This window comes from Alligator mississippiensis, chromosome 14, assembly GCF_030867095.1.
Source record: "Alligator mississippiensis isolate rAllMis1 chromosome 14, rAllMis1, whole genome shotgun sequence".
NCBI lineage: Eukaryota > Metazoa > Chordata > Crocodylia > Alligatoridae > Alligator > Alligator mississippiensis.
In genome coordinates, this window is record NC_081837.1 from 4,974,619 (window position 1) to 4,994,380 (window position 19,762).

The window sequence follows — 19,762 nt, forward strand, 5'->3', positions numbered from 1 at the left end:
ACTTTCTATGACACTAGACTCGAGTGTTAGCAGATCAGCTATTTTCAGCGCAGAGGGACAGATGCACCTTTTCGTGAGTTCGTAGCTTTCTGATAGCCAAACTAGCATATGAAAAAGAGTTGCCAGTCAAATTAACTTCAGTGCAGTATTTGAAGTCAAGTCAGCAGATCACAAATCCTTGATGAGCTGGCTGTTGTGACAAAGTTAAGAACACTTGGTAAATGCTGTGAGGATCCTAAACTTCTAATGAACATACATGATTTGTAGGCTGAGCTTTTCATATCAAATGTAGGTGGGGGGGGGGGGGGTTCCCCTTAAGATTTGGTGCTTTATTGGAAGTTTCCCCACCTCTCATTTGCTTCCCTAGTTACAACTGACTTTGAAACTTCATTTGAACCAACTGGGATTTAAATAAGCAAATAGCAAACAGATTTTCAGCTTCTGGAGGATTGCTTGATGGAGGAGTAGATGTTTTGGTTGGTGGAAGTCTACAAGGAGATTGTTGCGTCAAACATAAACATACCTTCATCCTTAACTTTTTTTTTTTTTTAAGTATACGGTAATAATTTTGAGAGAGAACTCACTGGTGTCACGGGATCATCTCTGAAGCGATGAAAATAGATGGGGGACACACATCAGCCTTATGAAACGATTAGTCTTCAGGCTTCTAATTCTAAATAGACTCTAACTACAGGAGTCATCTGGCTGTTCCTGGTAAGCCAGTTTCAAATGAAACAAGTTGCACTGTCACCTAACTGTAGAGGTGATAGCACCTATATCCAGCTTTTACCTTTTGTACTTTGTACTCTAAGAAAAGTACAATAGTGCACTCAACACCCACACATCCAATGAACTGCATGTTATTTCTCCTGTGCAGTATCTTCCTTTTTTCTGTACAAAGTACAGGAGTTTACCCTCCCCCTCTCCTTTCGAGAGAGAAAAAAAAAAAAGCCTTTTGTCTTTTAAAGTACTGTAAAGGAATGTTAGCGTCTTTTTTGTCTCTGGTTGTGTATTCAATCATAATTCAGGAGGTTACCAATCAATTGCAAGTATTCATAACTGCACAGGGGTTGGTACAGCTGTTTGGTGCTCTGCTGTACAGTTTGGGTGCATAGCCCAGAGGTAGGAAGAAGGCCATACACTGATAATTATAACTCGTGGGATGTGGAGAGGGTTGATTTTAAAAAAAAAAAAAAAAAAAAAAAATATATATATATGCACACAAATTTGTAATGATGATGCAAAACTGACCTACAGTGGAGGCTCTGTATTTAAGATTTCTTTTTTTTAAATACAACATAAGTGGGTTATGTTCTGCTGAACTTCGACTAACTTAAAAGACTTTCTCAACACAAGCTTCCAGTTCATGTAGAAGTGTATAGTCTTTCAAATTAACCAGTAACAAAACTGTGGTCTTTGAGTCTAAAATAGTGGAGTTGCAGATTTGATTGATTAATCTCTGATCTTGCCTCTGTCCTAGACTATTCTTTTCTTCCTTATAATTTATAACTGAAACTGCACCTAAATTTTTCTAAACTGCTCAGCTACCTTTGCTGGAAAAGAAAAGTCAAGTAATTATGTAGCCATTTGTGTCAAATTGGAGTCTTGTCTGAACCGTTTTTTGGCTTGGAATAAGGCATAAGCAGAACTATGGAAAGATTTTTCTTACCTTTGGTTTCCATCTCCTGTGTTTTGGTTGCTTTACCAAAAAACAGAAACGGTCAGATGCTAGTAATCAGTAATACGTATATTGGTTGGCTTTCTTTGCTTTCACAAGATAGAAATTACATGCCTGAGGTCTCTGGACCAAAGCTGGGTTTTGTCTGTTTCGGAAGGAGAGGCCCTTCTGCTAGCAGGCACTGAATTCTCCGTGGCTTTCTACTTACTGTGGAGAGAGGTAGGTAGCTGTCCTGGAGGGCAGAGGTGCACCTTATAGACTAGCTCTTGCTGAAAAAAGCTTATGCATCTTTGATTCAGTTAGGTGCATCTCTGCCTCACCTACTTACTGTGAAAACAGATTTCTGAAAAACGGAGTTTCTTCATAACTATTTTAAGTTTCTTGCAGGATATCTTGTACAGGAGCTGTTCCTAGTTGCATGTTCTTTTAAACTGTGCTGGCTACTCTGATGCTGAAGTAGAAGGGGACCCATTTTTGAGGGAGTAAAATTCGTCTAAATCAGGAAGGCTGCAAACTGAAAACGGAACGGGAGAAAAGAGGGTATAAATTAGCACTCGCTAGAGCAGCCTTAATCATGGCATCAAGGAGCCTAAAGAGAGGGGATTCTTTAATTGTCCGTGTCCAGGCTCTAAACATGGGTGTAATAAACCAGAGGAGTTGTAAGAGCTTATTTATGAGCATAAAAATTCAGTGTGGCTGATATTACTGAAACCTAGTGGGAAGATCTGCCTAAAAGGAAAGTTCAAAAGCTATGCTCCTAACCTGCTTAAGAATGATTAAGCAAGCAAAAGGAAAGTGAAAATGGCTCTGGCCTTTTTAATAGCAGGGTTTTTTTTTCTCTGAGGCATTATTGATTTTAAATTTTATTTGACTGGGGAATTAAAAAGTGAACCATTTTTTGACTTGTATTGAAGCAAGTACCTCAAAAGATCCCGGATTAATGTTTGTACCCGACTACTCCTGAGCTGGGTTTGATCCACGTGTTTCTAGCTTCTGGGTCAGCCCCCTTACCCTCCTCCCCACCTTCCTTTTGGCTGAGTGACTTAGATTATTTAAGTAGGACCCTAGACCCTACCTCTCCATGGTAGCTTCCAATTACCTTACAGTAACTGATTCTTCCATGTTTTGTCCACATGTAGGTCCTGTGACCTGCCTTCTTCCTCCTGCCACTGACTATTTCTACAGAGCTCTGGCTCTGTGTTAGTGAAGGACCTGCAAGGCTATTGGGCATAGTCCACCTTTTGTGCTCTCCCGCGTAGAGACCTGCAAACCTAGAGAGCCTAATAGACATCACAGGCCAGAAGAATCTGATCTCGGGCACATGGGCTTACATGCACGTTCAGTGAAATCCATGCGGACAACATACCTCGAAGAACCATAATTACCGAGTACCAATCTTTCTTTTTTTTATCGAGGTAGCTGAATCGTACATCTAATTACAGTACAACCCAATTATCCAGCACTGAAACATGGGGTCACATTCCCCTGACACCTCATTGAGGCAGTTTCCAACATAATTGTTAAGTACATGAAAATTTTCTTTTTTATCCAGAAGCTCTTATACATGCAAAGTCTTTCTCAGTAAAGAAATCAAGGTTGTAGAGTAGAATTACGTGGACAGAGTATCCAATGTGTGAAGGACTAAAAGAGATTGGCAATATAAAATGGAGGCTTGGCGTTCTTACGGAAGGCTAAGAAGAAAGGGATTAATGTCTGGAAGAAGTGCATGTGATGTGACATCTTTATATAAATATGCATCCTGTTCTCTTTAAAGAACTGCCTTGGCTAATGATCAAGAGCATCCCCTTGACTTTTTTTTCTTTAAACCATTATTTCAAGGCCTCTGTTTCTTTTCCTTATGATCCCTCAATCTATCAAATGCCAGAAAAAAACAAAGGGCTATTCAAAGAAACGTGTGCTCTTAACATTTTCGTCCACTTGATGGCGCTTCTCTGGTTCTGTATTGCTTTTGGTGAACAATTCAAGTCTGCTCATTCTTTCAGCTTCTACAGAGGAAGAGCTCTCAAGTTCCCTAATTCTCTCATGTGAGTCACAGAAATGCAACTTCGTTTAAAAAATCTAAATAAACGTAAATGTCACTGATAAAAAAAATAGACGCCCCCCGCCCCAGCTTCAGTGAAATCCTGTATACTTATGGCTATTGGATGTATTGGGATTTAGACTTCTTTAGCTTAATTATATCTACATTCCAAGTTGGAAATGGATTTAAAATCAAGTTGAAGTCAAGCAGGAATTTAAGATGGTTACCAAAGAAGATGTAGGGAAAGCATCTGTTTCAATGGGCTCTCCTATCAGGTGGCTGCTTCTGAAGGTTGCAGGAAGAAGGTAAATAGACCCTGAAGAACAGTATTTGGACATTGGATATTCTGCTTTCGATAGGAGTGACTCCAGGGGAAATCACTGGGAGCTTCTTGTATTTATTGGCAGGGAAACCTGGCACCTGCTTGCAAGAAAAGTTGCACCCAGAAGGGAAGTCCAAAGCAGAAATGCTCTGCAGAGTTTGTAGCTCCCCTCCACACAACCAGCCAAATCTATTCTGTGAATTCTGAACAGAGAGAATGGTTCATCTGATTTCTTAGCAAAGATAGGCCTGAAACCCTAAACCTGATTACCTGGAAGCTACAGGAAATGCAACTGATCCAAATGTTGTGACTGGATCTCGTTTAGTTCTCGTGCTCCGTAGCGGGGTCACGTGTGTGTATATTATAGTTAGAACATAAGTGACAGCTTGCTTTTTGCAAGAGCCATGTGCACCCATACTGCTGACTTTGGACCTGGAGAATTTTCCATGTTACTTTACTACTAGTCTTGTATTTGGCATGTACATAGCCATCAGAATACCGGTATGAACAGTGCCGAAATGTGCATAGCACTGTCATGATCATGCTTTTTTAACGTTTATTAAACAATTTGATTTGGAATTGCAAGAGCTCAGCATCTTTCAGGCCTAAATCTCTCTTGCCTGTCATTACAGCAACTGGCCTATTTATTTGCATGCAGTTTTCTAGACTAAGATGTGTTAATTTGTAGTCTGCGAAGCTTGTTGATACCCCAAGTGTATACTTTCAAAACATTACATGAATATGGGTGGAGCAGCAGAGACCCAGCTTTCTTTTTCTTCTTTCATATAAATTAGATATCCTTGTTTTGGCCTCATCTGTTTCCTCTTAATAGTTTCCTCAATGAATTTCTACTAATTATTAAAACACAATCTTTGTTTCTTGAGGTAGGACCTGACGGCTCTTAATGAAGCTTTGCTATTCTGCACAGGAATTCTTCCATTTGATCATATCAAATGAAACCCTTCTGTAAATCACTCTTGTCTGTGACTCCGCACATTTACTTTAAAATAAGATATGGGATATTTGTTCTATGGTAGAGGGCTATGCTTTGCTATATTGAAAATAAATGTTTATTTTTGTATTACAGACTGTAATGAAATCCGCATTAGATAAATTTCCCTCAATTAAAAAAAAAACCCAACCCAAACAAACACTCCTGACAAACACCCACTGTGCCAAAAATACTGTGGTTTAGAAGTGGAATGATCAGCTTAACATTTAAACAGTTTATATTGAGCCTCGCTCATTCCCCAGGTAGTTCATTTGCTTTCATTGGCATAAAACCTAGAATAAATTTGTTCTGTTTTGTGGTTTAACTCTTCTGCAAAAATGGCCATATATGTGTGTTTTCTTAATTATGTACCTTTTTGTCCCCAATCTGAAAATTGTAGGTAAATTTCCAGGCCAGTGTCAACTTCTAAACCTTACAACCCTGGATTTGAAATGAACCCTGGCATATTTATGACGCATATAAAACTGTTGCTATAATTATCTTGTGACCTGAGGTGCATGGTCAACTTGTATCTTATTATCCTACGTAGTTCAATTTTGGGTACTAAGTACAAAGTAGTGTCTGGTCTTGCTGGACGTGAAGATCCAGGTACTGGTATTGCTCCCATTGAACTGAATGGTAACATTTTTATTGGTTTCAACAGGAACATGACTGGTTTCTAAGCAAGTAAGTGATCTGAGTCACTCTACAAATGTTATTTCACTAAAGATGGAAGTTGAACCATTATCAGTTTACTTATTTTACAGACTTCCTTTAGCTGCAGAGTGCAAGTTTTCAATTGGCCTTTGAAGCCTGTCATGGTTACCATACCAGTGACTATTATTTTTATTTTATTGCATGTAGCCACATACTTTACCTGGAGTCAGAAAGCACCGATGATTAGTTTGCATATTAACTTCCCTCAGAAAAAAATCATGATACAAATCCTTTCCTGGTGTCACTACACTAAAAGCGATAGTTTTGCAATATGGATTAATTGAACCCAGGCTGGGATCCATTGGCAAAATCCCATTGACTTAATTGAGACCTAAAACAGACCCATACTGTCAGCTACAGGAATATTACTGTTGGACTTCTGTCCTGCAGAAGTTTTTCTCTTTAAATTTCAGGCACGATCATTTTATATTCCAGACAGTTTCTGAAACCAAGTAAAGACTTAGCTGGTCCCAGTGACTTTGTGCTGTTTCTGTTTAGCCTGTATGGGGGGGGCAGGGCTCCCCTTACAGCTCGGTCAATCGTTAGCAGTTCTTTCTTTAAAAGTTTCATATCTCTTGTCAGTGTTCCCTCCAGAGTTGGTATTGCTGGGTTTTGCCCAGGTAACTTTTTTATAGCCTCGTCCTGTGAAATGCTAAGCAACTTCTGAAAGGTGCCAAGTGGCCTCAGCTCCCTGACCCGCACCCTGGTGGGGTTATGTGGTGTGCAGCTGCTTCAGTATATAGCATCTGGCCCAGTTTTCAGAGGTGCTGTACACTTCTGGCTGCCACTGAAGCTGTGGTTCAGCACCTCTGAAAATTAGGCCCATTATGGTGAGACTTAACCTCATAGGACTCGTTTCTTGAAGAACGTCTTTACCCCTTGTAGTTTGAGAGGCTGCCAAGGCATCATTGGGGAGATGCAGTAATTGCACAGTTTACCTTTGGCTCTCCAGCTTCCCCTTACTGATAGCATGACCTTTGCGCACCTCGCAGATCTAAATCCAACCCGGTCCTTTTAACAGGCGGTTCAGTTGTTTCAGACCTACAGCTAGAGATTTGTTGCCATTTGAGGGGGTGGAGAAATTTTGATGATTGCCTATCCAAGCTGCAAAAAAGGGAATTGTGAACTCTTAGGTGAAAACAGTTTCCTATCCATAAAATGGTATCGATAATCTTTCCTTTCTCCCATCCTTTGTCTATTTAACCTGTTAACTCATCAGGACAAGGCCTGCCTATGTGCAAAGTGTAACACAGTGGTGCCCTTAAGGATCTCTACTAAAAAGCAGCAGGTTTACAAAGTGACAGTCCCCATTTACCATCATCCCAGGTTTGTCCCTGCAGTATCTGCTAGCAACTTCCTCAGTCTTTGGGGGAGAACGGGCAGTTTTGCCTCGTTAGGAGATACCAAGGGCTCCTTAGGCTGGTGGCTGCAACATTTGGAGTCCAAATGGGAAAGGATGAGATGCAACAGAAATGTAAAATTATTGAAGTCAAATATTTAATTGACAGTCGCATTTGATCCGTCTCGAAATGTGATCCAGAGCCTGTCACTTGCTATCTGTACTACTCTGATCCTACATTTAGACCGGATGTTGGTTTTGTGCTATTGATGCCGTACAGCCACTCATCTGTTGTTTTGGTCAATGTAAAGGGACGCAGATCCCAAGGATCTGTATTTATTTGTTAAATATGCACTTCTAATCCCTGATTCATTAGCAAACCGGTTTAAGTGATCAGAAACTGGTTTAAACCTGTAACAGAACAGACATTCAGTGCACATAAACCAGCCTGAAAATGGCAGAAACTGGTGTGAGAGAAACCTGGGTGAATGTAGTATCAGACTGAACTGATTTGGCTCAAACTGGTTTATGCAATGTCTGTCCCTGACCCCCTGCTGCGGTGCTGAGACCAGGGGGCTTTTGGAGGAAGGGGGCTGACCTGGGTGAGTCTGGGCCCAACCTCATTCCTACGGAAATAAAACAAAATCCCCTGGGTGCAGAGCCAGGCACTCGGTTCTGAGTCAAGCGTTTGACGAGGAGTGTTTTGCTGACACTGAATCCACTCTGTTTTTATCATTATTCATCTGTCATTGGCGTAGAGCGTTGTGGTAGGTGCCTTGCTAACATTAAACGATCATGCGTGTTTAATCCCTTTCATCTGTTGGCATGCTTGCGATGCCTGCAGTGTCAGAACTTGTCCCGAGCGCTGATCCATCGAGCTGGGCGACCTCCTCCCTCTTGTGACGTGTGGGAGCGTCGTTCCAGTTGTGCGTGTGGGGGCACGGGGAGCGAACGTGACTTGCACAGGGTCACCTAACCAGTCTGTGGCAGAGCTGGGGACGGCACCCTGCTGTCCCGCCACCAAATGCTTTTGCCTAAAAAACTATTCTGGCCTTAATGATGTACGGAGGTATTTATTTTTCATGCCAGGAGCTCTGGGGCTCTGGACGTGCCATGCTGTTTGTACACCACCTTGCTCCCATGAGCGTCCAGCTTGACCAGATGAGACCATCGAAAGGCGAGGGACACGGTACTACTTCATTCCCCAGCTTTACCCAGGGGATCAGTGGGAGCAGAAGGCTGCTGTCCTGATGGGCGAGGTACGATTTCGTTACCTTGCTTTGCTCCCTCAGATCCCCTGTACAAAGCAGCGTAACAAAATAATGGCTTGTCCTTTGGGACACCAGCCGTTTGCTCCTGCACGCTCCCTGGGGGGAAGGCCCGTGTCCCAAGGGACAAGGTACCGTTTTGTTACCCCGCTTTGCCCAGAGGGATCCGCAGGAGCAGAAGGCTGCTGTCCCCACACACAAGGTGCTATTTCATTACCCTACTTTGCCCAGGGGATCTGCAGGAGCAAAGCAGGGCAACAAAATAATACCTCGGCCCTCTGGCCACTAGCCTTTTGCTCCCTCAAGCAAAAGGCTGCTGTCCCGAGGGACAAAGTAATATTTTGTTACCCCACTTTGCCCAGGCGATCTGTGGGAGCAGAAAGCCGCTGTCCCAACGTACCATTTTGTTACCCCGCTTTCCCCAGGAGCTCTGCAGGAGCAAAGCGGGGCAACAAAATAATACTTTGCCCGTCGGCACACCAGCCGGTTTGCTCCTGCAGATCCCCTGGGCACAAGGCTGGCGTCCCAAGGGACAAGGTACCATTTGGTTACCCTACTTTGCTCCTGCAGAGCCCCTGGCCAACAAAATAATACTTTGCCCGTCGGCACACCAGCCGGTTGCTCCTGCAGATCCCCTGGGCACAAAGCTGGCGTCCCAAGGGACAAGGTACCAGCGCGGTACCCGGCTTTACCTAGCACAAGGCTGGTGTCCCCACGGACAAGGTACTATATTTCATTACCCCCCTTTACCCCGGGGCTGCGCAGGAGCAAAGCCGGGCAATAAAATAATATTTTGCCCATCGGGACACCAGCCTTTTGCTCCTTCTTGCGAAAAACTACCGCCCCCCAGGCACGCAGGACCGTTTCATCACCCCCCTTTGCCCAGGGGCTCTGCAGGAGCAAAGCCGGGCAGCAAAATAACACCTTGTCCCTTGGCACCGCCGGCTGCTGCAGAGCCCCTGCGCGCGGGGCTGGCGTCCCGAGGGACAAGGTGCTGTTTGGGTGCCGCCCTTCCCCGCGGGGCAGGTGCGGGAGCGGCCCCGCCCCGCCCCGCCCCGCTCCGCTCCCGCGGGTGTGGACGCGCTCGGCCACGTGCCGGCGGCGGGGCGGCGCGGGGAGGAGGCGGCGGCGGCGGCGCTGGCACTGGCATTGTGCGCGGGGCCATGGAGCGCTGGCAGCAGCGCGTGGCGCTCGTGACCGGCGCGTCCGTGGGCATCGGCGCGGCCGTGGCGCGGGCGCTGGTGCAGCACGGCATGAAGGTGGTGGGCTGCGCCCGCAGCGTGGACAAGATCGAGGTACCGCGTGCCTTCGCACCCGGCCCCTTTTGTTCCTTTTGTTCCTCTGCCCCCACCTGCGCTGCGTGGCACCCCTCTCCCCTTCTCGCACCCCAGGCGTGCGCCGACCCCGTGCCCAGGGCAGCGGGCTGGAGAAGGGTGGGTGCGTGGCCGGTTTTGGGGGGTTTCTTCCGCACGGACCTCCGTCCGAGATGCGTGCGGCGTGTATTGTGCCGACACACCGGTTTGAAACGTGGGGGGGGGACCCTAAAAAGACAGTAGAAGGGTATAAGGAGGGGAGCTTGATTCAGATTGGGAGGGGGGGTTGTATTTTGCTGGGAAAAAAGAAGAAAAAAGTGGTTTTGACAGCTAGGCAGCCCCGTCACCCGATTTGTGCATCCCGTGTCTGTCGTGGCGTTCACGTGTTTCGTGTCTGCCGTCCTAATCTCGGCTCCTTCGGGGCAAGGATCGTGGCTTCCGCTGTTTGGGTTGTGTCTAGGGTGTTTGGAGCGTGGTCGCCGCTCAAACGATAGTACGTTCCCGGGAGAAGGAGAACCCAGAAAAGAGATCCGCAGAGGTGAAGAATAGTTTAATATTCTGCATAATGCTCCAGACCTATTTGAAACCTGGTGTCTCTGCGCGTCCTTTTTCCCCCTAGAGTGTTTGGGTGAAATTTAGTCAAGATACCAAGACTATAAAGGGTCAAATGTGTTGTTTAAAGGGGACCGGGGGGAGGGGGGGATTCACCTGCGACTGGAAGGATGAAATAACACTCATACAAGTCTTTTTGTTCTTGATAAGGCTACGTACAATTTCATATCTTGTTGCCCTTGGCATAGCTGCCGTTGTAATGGTCAAAGACGGGTTTAATTGACTCACCTGGCAATAAATGTCAACTCTACTCTCTCCTTTGCTAGCTTGATTACAAATCCTCCCATGCCATCCGGTAACCCGCTTGTATTTTGGTTTTATTCGCTCTCTCTTTCAGGCTTCAGTTCAGCAGTGCTCTGAAGCATATGCTAACTTTTAAGCTGAATACTGAACGCAGCAAGACTTAAGTATGTGCAGAAGTCAATGGCTCTTAACCTTTTTCGACTCGAGGCACCCCTTGGAATATGCCGGCTCTTAGTTTCACTCGGTTTTTGGCTGCACAAAAATAATGCAGTCATTTTTCTGTTGCAAAGAACTCAGAAAGATCGCAGCAGGGCAGAATGAGTTTAATGCCGTGGATGCCAATTTGAAATCTCTGGATTTATCTTGCGAATCCTGGTTGCGCACCTAATGCTGCGTGGCACCCTTGCGAGGATCTCGAGGCACCCCAGGGTGCCACGGCACTCTTGTGATTCACGGGATTAGGTGGTTTGATGAGACATTTGTGGAGCCCAGGAATTTTTTTGCTCTGGAAAAAAATCACAGACTGGGGCTTGCTAATCAGTACGTTCTTATTGCACGACAGTAAAAGCACAGAGTTCGGTTTGGATAGTTTAATTTAGTTGCCTGTTTAAGTCTGAGATCTTTTGAGGGAAAGAACCATGTTATTCTGGGTGGGAAGAAAAGAAAATGATGATGATTTTTTTTATTGACAGTGAAGCTTGCTTCCCTCATTATTATGCAAGGTCTTATAAACCCTTGATTTATCCTTTGTCCTTACAGGTTTTTCTCTACTGTATTAGCTTTTCATCAGCAAGTGGTAGCATGACTTATGTAAATATTGACAGCCTCTCTAATGATCTCCAGCAATGTTTTTGGAAACCGGACGTACTAAACACTCAGGCTTTATGGATGTGCTGCCGCAGGGATGGGGAGAGAGAGAAAGAGGCAAAGAGGAGATGCTGCTCAACGAACTAGTGTTTGGAGACTTTGGGATGGGGTGACAAGACTTTGGTGGAGAATAGGTAGGGAATAATATATATCTATATATGGCAAAGTCTCAGGAGAATGACTAAAAATGGAGAGTACCCAAGACGTCTAGGGAGCGTGGGATGAAGGATTTGGATGTAATGACTGATGAGGTTTTGGGAAGAGCTCTCTTAGAAAGACTTCGTAGCCCAACTACTGAGTTGCTTGGCTTGATTTCCAATAGGGCATTTCCTATGAAAGTGAAGAGTCTCTGAATTGCCTTGCGTTGCCTAGCCACGCAAATGAATCTCAGCCTTTCAACTTGTCGGCTCCTTCCCCTGAGATTCCCTCCTTGTTTCTAATCGGATTTTGCACAGAGCTTTTTGTTTCAAGAGTAGTAGTAGAGGGACCACCAATAAAGTCTAGAACATAATCAAAATCTGAACGTAGATGTCTTTGCTATTGAATTCCTGTATTTAAGACAAGGTTCTTTGGGTGAATCTGATATCTTTTATTTAAGACGTACGTGTTGGTGGGGAGAGTTTGGTCTTTTGTATTGTAGGAAAATAATGTCTGGCTGAAGAGCAGAATTAGTTTTTTTCTGAGGTAGGATGTACAAAACAGATGAGTAGTGCCTTTTCTGTGCCCTTATTTGCATTATTATGCAATCCAAAGAAGTCAGTGCATAGCATTTTAAGATGCTTAAAATTTTGCATGAGACGTAAGACATTTGTTGTGCTCCTTGTTGGACTTATGGAGAAATGCTGTTTGGTTTTGTTTTTTGCCATAGGTAAGGTTGAAATGTGCTTTGTCCCTACAACAAATTTCTGCAGAACCAAACCAAACTATGATGGGACTGGCTTGAAAACCATAAGATTTCAAATGAACACGTGTTGTGTCTTTCTTTCTTTCCTTCTGTGTTTTTTTTCCCCCCATTTAATACATTTGATGTATGTTTTCAATCTTCAAAACCTCCTATTTAAAAAAGGTGAGCGCAGAGATTGTCATGTTAGCATGACTCCATGAAATGGGGCATTAAGGAAATACCCATCTTGCGGCCTAGGGCAAAATAGTGCGTTAACTAATAATAAATGTGCTCACAGTTTCCTAGTACCTTGAGGGTCAGGAGACAGCATATTTTGTTTTTTAAATATGTAGCCCGAAAGGTCACATACAAGGCAAATGGGTATGTAACACTCATTTGTTTGCTTTTTATTGAAGATCTAACAAAAGGCATGAACAGCTTTTCTTCCCTGGTTCTGTTAGAAATTCAGGTCTTGTTTGTTCTTGAAATTTTGGGAACCATAGGGATTTTGAGATCACAAGAGAGGGCTAGCTGAGCGAGTGAGTCGGGAGGAAGGCGTTATAGTCAGCCATTTGAAAACTGTTGTCTTTTGGTTATTTAACTTAAATGCCTAAGCAACAGTTAGGAGAAAAAACAGACTCATGAAAACTTCAACAGCTTTTCCCCCTTTCCTTGAATTGATGGGAGCTTGCAATGCAAAGTTAAGTCCACTGAAAAACAATCTAGCAAAACCAAGAAAACAAGATTTGATGTTTCTGGTATTACTAAGCAGCAGGGGCGGGGAAAGCAGCTTCAAAACCAACCAACCCACCTTTCAGTCTCTCCATGTGTTTAAAAAAAAAAAAGACGAAGCCATCAGAAAACCCCCCAGAAATTTATTTTAAATTATCCTTTGGGGATATCTTTAATTTTAAATTTCCAGGCTTTATACTGTTTGCGGTTTGCGGAGAAATTACTGTGCCCCCACGCGTAAATGATAGCGTAATGCACGTTTTACTTTTTAATGAGGCTTTTCTTAGCCTGGTGGATGATGCTATTGAGGCTTATTTTCCTTTTTAAAAAACAGTTGTTTCCAGCATTGCCTTAGTTACATGCCCTCCTAAACCAGACCCTTTAATAGCTTTCCTGTAGGGTGAATTGTTACCTCCAGATTCTTTCAAAACAGAGTTACCTGCTAAAGAGAGATGGCACAACTTTTAAATGAGGGTTTGTCTAGATGGCATGATCCAGCGCTACCTGAGCTAGCGCCAGATGCCCGGCCCGTGCCCACCTCCATACCAGCATGGCAGTGCTGCTTTGCCAGTATCGCAGGATCCCCTGACAGTGGTGAACTGTGCTGAGCAGACACAATCTGACACTAGAAGACAAGTTAGCCAATTATGATAATGAAGAACTTAAATCAAAATGTTGATGGCAATATAGAGAGATACCTGGCAATCTCCTTCAATAATTATTTATTGCAAACGGTTAAAGTTTTATAAGATTGGCAGGACTACTTCCATCTCTGGTTCTCTGTGCCTCAATTTATCCTTCTAAAAGGAGCTCTTCTGGCTCATTAAGGATTGAAGGAAGCCTGGTTAGTCCAGGCCTGATCCATCGACTTCAAAAGACTTTGCATGCCGCCCTTAATGTTTATAAAGCAGCCTGCCATATGTAAGTGAAAGGAGTCATACAGATGAAGTTTATTATTGGCATTTCCTTGGACGCTTTGTTAAAGTGGACTTTTATCTTTCTATTTTTGTTTAATCTTTGTTATGGTATCTTTGGCCTGACATATCTTTACATTTCCTAATATATCCTAGCACACTTGGGTGTTTGTAAGCAGTGGCATATGATAGCAATTACATTTTAACCTTTCAGAGACTGCATTGATAGTGCCCTGCATCTGGCTGAAGATGACTTCAAAGGGCTAGAGCTTTTGATAATTTGTTTGTTCAGTTGGGCCGCTCTTGGTGAAACTGCTTACCTCTTCATCCACTTCCACTGCTTATCTGCTCGCATGAAGGAAGGGGGGGCGCCACGAACACGAAGATCAATGGATTATTGTATTAAAACTTTAGTCGTAGAGAAGCATGTCTCACAATTTATTTGTTACCCTGTGCATCAGTTTAGGTACCCAGAATCATAGCAAGTTAGGGTTGGGAGGGACCTTGGGAGGTCATTTAGTCCAACCCCTTGTGCAAAACATGCACAGTTTACAGTCACGCAAGTATTTGCTTTGAATTGCTGAATTCTGAACTTCTGGCTATCCTCTGAGGTACTGTTTTAATCAATGAATTGTTAATTCATATGGCAAATTCCATTAAAGATTCAAAGGCAAGATTTCTAAATGCATGAAAATCAATAAAACCTGGGCTTTCTAAACACTACATGTGATTGCAAAAAAAACAAAAACCCAACTCCTCACCTTTAATGGTCTTCCTACTCAGGCTTTTTCTGGCAAAAGTACATCATGTACAATGTAGACTTAGAAAACAGCATTTTTAGAATTGTTATTTTTTTTTTTATGAATAGCTGTACAGAATGCAATACACGTTGTGCGCTCCCTGGTTATTCCCTTGTGTTACAGCAGTAATCCTATTGCCGGATCAAGACCTCGTGTTCTGCTCTGTTCTTTTGTTTTGTTTTATTCGGGTTCTTGTATCACCATCTTTAATACCATCCGAGCATCATCCATTCAGCAATGTGACTAAACATCACTTGCGTGGTTCATTCTTTCTATCATCACCTCCCCAGGGTTAAAACTGTATGGGCGGTGCAGTGATTTGTTCCAGTGGGGCTAGGCTCTTTGTTTGCTCATTTGTTAGTTTGCCCTTTTGTGCTGTGTTAGAAGACAAGTTCAAAGAAGAACGTCCTGAATTTTGATTGGGAATGGTAGTCTTTATATTCCCTGGGTGTATGTTGGGCTGGTCTCCTGCACAGCGGAGATTTGGTAGATTGGCCTGTGCAGTGGAGTTGTTGACCACCATGTTCATCCCAGAGCTTTGAGTGTTTTTAGGCGGGTTAGGTTCGTCACATTGAACCTCTTGAAGATAAAGACTGAGACTTTCTTACAGGAGGCCACTGCAAAGAATGGAGGACGCAGGTTTATATACAGATTCTTAGGAAGACATAATCCCTGCCTCAAGGAAACCTACAATCTAAGCTGAAAAAAGATGCAAAAATGCGTAACTTAGTTCCTCACTAAAATTAATAGGGATTTTCTCTCATCGCCTTCAACTAGATTTGGACTGGGTGAGCGATATAGTGTAGGACACAATAGCAAGGAAGCAGTAGGGAGGACCAGGGTGACATGAATTATTCTACAAGTTAGTAACCGTGCAAGTTGGTGATTGTAGACAAACACATCTGCTATCCCTGACTGCTAGTCCTTTGAGCTACTGCTGCTGGACTGCTTCTGCCACAAGCGCCCTCGCGTATTCTTCTGGACTGTCCTTTATGCCTAGAACGCTCTTTTTGCGTGAATGTTTTATAACCTGCTGCAGCCTGGTGACTGAAAAATATATAGTCTTGAGAGGGGAACTTGACTTGGGCAATACCTATAATGTCAGGATTTCTCGATCTCTCAGAAAATCGAATAAGAGCTTAGGACAAGATTGCAAAGGAGTTTCCAAATTGGTTTTGTGTTTATGTAGTTCAACAAATACTGGGCCCTTTATTTGATTTTGCAAAAAAAGTAAAATGCTAGAGCCTATCAAAATATTTTATGAATTTTTTTTAACAAGTCTGTAAAGGCTGATTTGTATATAGCTGAGGCACCAGTTTCAGTGCACTGAATACTTAGTTTCACTTCGGAATGATGTTTCAAGATAGTTTGGTTTCTTTTTTTTTTTAAATAGAGATTTTTATCTGTGGCACAATAAAAACTAGATTAGTCATCTAGGTGTATCCTGTATATTAATACTGGGTGCGTCTACATGTGTGCCCCAGTGTGCAGTCATTTAGTACAAATGACTGCAGTATCCGCCGGTACTATGCAGTCCCAGCACACAAGTTGTTTCCAACCCTACTGCGCGGTAGCAACGGGGTCACCGTTAGTGCCCGCTGATGCTATGTCGCCATAGCTCGTTGTTTCAGTGACATAGCGTCTCGCGTAGACATGTCCACTGTCTAGTTGTAGCTGTCTACCACACCGTTCAGGCCAAGCCCTTTGATCCTTAATTAGTTACGTAGATAGTCGTTATTCAGTTAAGTCAGTTTTCTCTGCAAGGAAGGTCGCTGGATCCTTTAGTGTACAGTGCTTATGAGTAAGTGTCACTTGTAAGAGTTGCAGAGTTGTGGTCATCTTTTATAATTCAGGTTTGCAGAAGTAAAATCTGTCTTTGTGCATATCCCAAAATAGATGGATTTAGAAGCTTGGGAAAGTCTAAGGCGTTGTCAGAGTCGTGCAGTTTTTGGTGTGTCACTGCACTTAGCAATATGCTCTGTTTTCTCTTTGTTGTATATGAATCTTTCTTCTTTTACTAAAGATTTCCTGATTTGCAGAGACCAAAGTATAAGTTTACACAGTTTTCTAGAACAGAACAAGGCACTCATAGTCTATTAATTATATGCTAATGGAAATTCTGGGTAGTGAATACACTGAAGTCAAGTGCAGAGCCAAGAATTAGGGGTGCAAAGGCAGCTGTCTGCATGATTAGGGTTGGAGAAACACTGCTTGTGTCCAGGGTGTTCCTACCAGCTACTCAGCTTTCTTCCGCATCCTGATCTTTTTTCGTTGTTGTTTTGTTTCTTTCCAAAGAGCGTGCCTAGAGCCGACCTGTCCCGGTGAGCTGGGAGATGACTCATCAGAAAAAACAGTTTCAGGCATCGATATCTTTTTCTTAGATGAATAGTGTCATATCAAGAAATCGGGCTAAGTTTACATGAGCAAAAAACTCCAGAATAAGCCAAAAAGCTCCACAGCTTTGGGCTCAAGCCAGTCCTGGAACTGCACACAGACCCAGTCAGTCTGGCTGTCTGTCACACTTGTGTGGCCTCCGTGACTGTAACGCAAGAACTTCAGTCTTTTTGCCTTTACTTGCACCAGCGGTCTTCTGAGGTAGGGAGCTTCCCTCCCTTCCCAAAGGTGTTCTCTTCCTCCCCTTTCACTCCACATCTCAGCAACAGGAAGGGTCTGGAGTTAACTTCTTGTTAACCTCAGCAGTGGGGCCTCAGTAGTGCTTCTGTGACCTTTGTCAGCCGCTGCTAAGGAGACCATGGGCACATCTACACATCCATTAATGTGCAGTGCCTACTGCGCATTGAATTTAGTACTTGAAGAATCAAGTACTAAATAAATGCGCGGTAGGCTGATGTACTGCACATTAGTGTGATTGCACCCTTTTTGTGTGATGCTTAATGTGCAGTAGACTAATACTCCTGCACATTAGCATGGGTTTTTTTCCATGCGCACTAGTGTGCAATAGAATGAGTCTACTGTGCATTAAGCATCTTGTATAGACGCGCCCCACCTAGGCCTAATTTTCAGAAGGATTGAGCATCTGACATACATACATGCATATGTATGTATGTATGTATATATATATTTATATACACATGAGTATGTATGTATATAAATACACACACTCACACATACATACATATGTGTATATACACACACGTGAGTGTGTATGTATGTATATACATACATATACTCTCACACACACACACACACACACACTATATTATATTGCTCTTGTATCTGAGACTAACATGTTATGTATAGCATCTCGTTTCTCTTTGTTTGGTTAGTTTTGTTTGACTTGCTTCAATCCTGCGATCTGCTAGGCTTTTCCCCCAAATTCTGATGTCACCTTCAAGCAACTGCCTTGTTGTCTGGAACATGTATGTGCACGTGTGTTACTTTTTGCCTTGGGTGTCGAAGACGGCCCATGACAGGTTTGAGAGTGTCATAATAATAAAGAATTAGGTATGCAGCCAAACATTAGAACCAACCCTTATATACTTCGCTAGTAGAAAGGAAGTTCAAGAAATATCTGAGATTTGTTAGTGTCAGTGAGAACGACGTGGTTCTTCTCCTGGATGTGTTGCTTGATAATACATTCTCTGTTCCACTTGTTTAAAAATGTAATGCATCAGTTATATTTTGCAGTGCTCTTCACCTGAGAAAAAATAGAATTTGTGAGCATGTGCTGATAAATGTCAGATCTATGTGGCTCGGAGGCATCATAAAGACAGCAGAACACTCTGTCACTTGTAACACATGTGCGTTTTTCTTTATTAGAGTGCAGGAAAATATTAAATGTAAGAAGAGCCTTAGAGTAGAGAGCAGGGGAACAAAGCTGCCCCAGTGGGATATGAAAATAGATTTCATTTGTGAGGATGAGGCCAGGTAGCGAGTCAATGCTCCTCTTTCCCCTCTGCCGGGCAGCATAACACTCAGTCGTGCCATTTTCGTGCCAGGTTAAGCCATACAGTTAGGAAGATCCCACCCTCAAATAGTTTATTATTAACATAACTTCATAGGTGGAAAATTGCTGTATAAGAGGAAAGGTGTACCAAGTATAGACTGAACCCAGATGGTTTACAGTCGGAATTACTGGGACATTGTGCCCTGAGCCATTTGAACACCGTTGTACCCCCTTTGTTACTAAATTTATGTTTAGGATTTGACTTGTGTTCAATGTTTGGGTCGAATATTTATGTGACGGATAAATGTATTCAGCTGGGCTGAGAAGGAATCCGGTTTTGTCTACCACTGTGGTGTTAACGCTGCTCCTAGAGATGCTATTTAAAATCAGCAATAACTCCCTCCATGGTCCTTTTGCTCACCTGCTCCTGATCTCAATAGAGAAGGCAGGCAAAAAGTGAGAGGGGAGTTGTCTGCGCTCAATGGCAATAGCCACACACACACCCCAGGTCTGTAGTGTCCCTCTCCTGTACTTTACACGGGGGGACACCACCTCGGCAGTTTTCTGTTTAAGGATATGGTGTGGGACGAGGAGGAGGATTTTGAGAATCATAGAGGTAGAGTTGGAAGGGACGTCGGGAGGTCACATCTAGTCCAAAGCTGGACCAGCACCAAGTAGATCATCCTTTGTCTAGCCAGGGCTTAAAAACCTTAGTTTTCTTTGATCTAAATACCAATAGACCCTCAAGCTCACACCCCCACATGTCAATTCTATCAGTGCTTTATTTCTGCGCGGTCTTCAACCAGCTGTGACGGTAATCTTACAGAAGATGCTGTGGTTTATCTCGCCACGTTAAGTTTGGGATACAGAATTACACATGTGAAACGGGCTCAGAGCACTTCTTGGTTCGCTGCTGCCCTGCCCCTGCAGGGGACAGAGAGAGAAGACCTAGTCTTGCAGTCTGTGCACCGCACACCGCGGGGAGAGGTGAACACAGACGTGCACGCCTTTCCACACATGCAACATCCTCGCTGATGCTTTGGAGACCCAACTGCAGTTAAAAATGCAGGAGGAGACCAGCTCTCCTTGTAGAAGATGAGTTCAGCAAGTTCCTGCCTTTCATTTGATGTAGCTG

The 19,762-nt window shown here is 43.5% G+C and overlaps 1 protein-coding gene across 2 annotated transcripts in view; it reads left to right on the plus strand.

Moving 5' to 3' along the window:
• The first annotated feature begins 9,489 nt into the window (after positions 1-9,489).
• Positions 9,490-19,762, plus strand: part of DHRS11 (dehydrogenase/reductase 11) — a 55,251-nt gene continuing 44,978 nt past the window's right edge. For both annotated transcript variants that reach the window (XM_006276486.3, XM_059717135.1), the window contains exon 1: positions 9,490-9,651. In XM_006276486.3, coding sequence (XP_006276548.1) covers positions 9,520-9,651 — 132 coding nt within the window. In that variant the 5' untranslated portion in view covers positions 9,490-9,519. The remainder of the gene's footprint in view (positions 9,652-19,762) is intronic.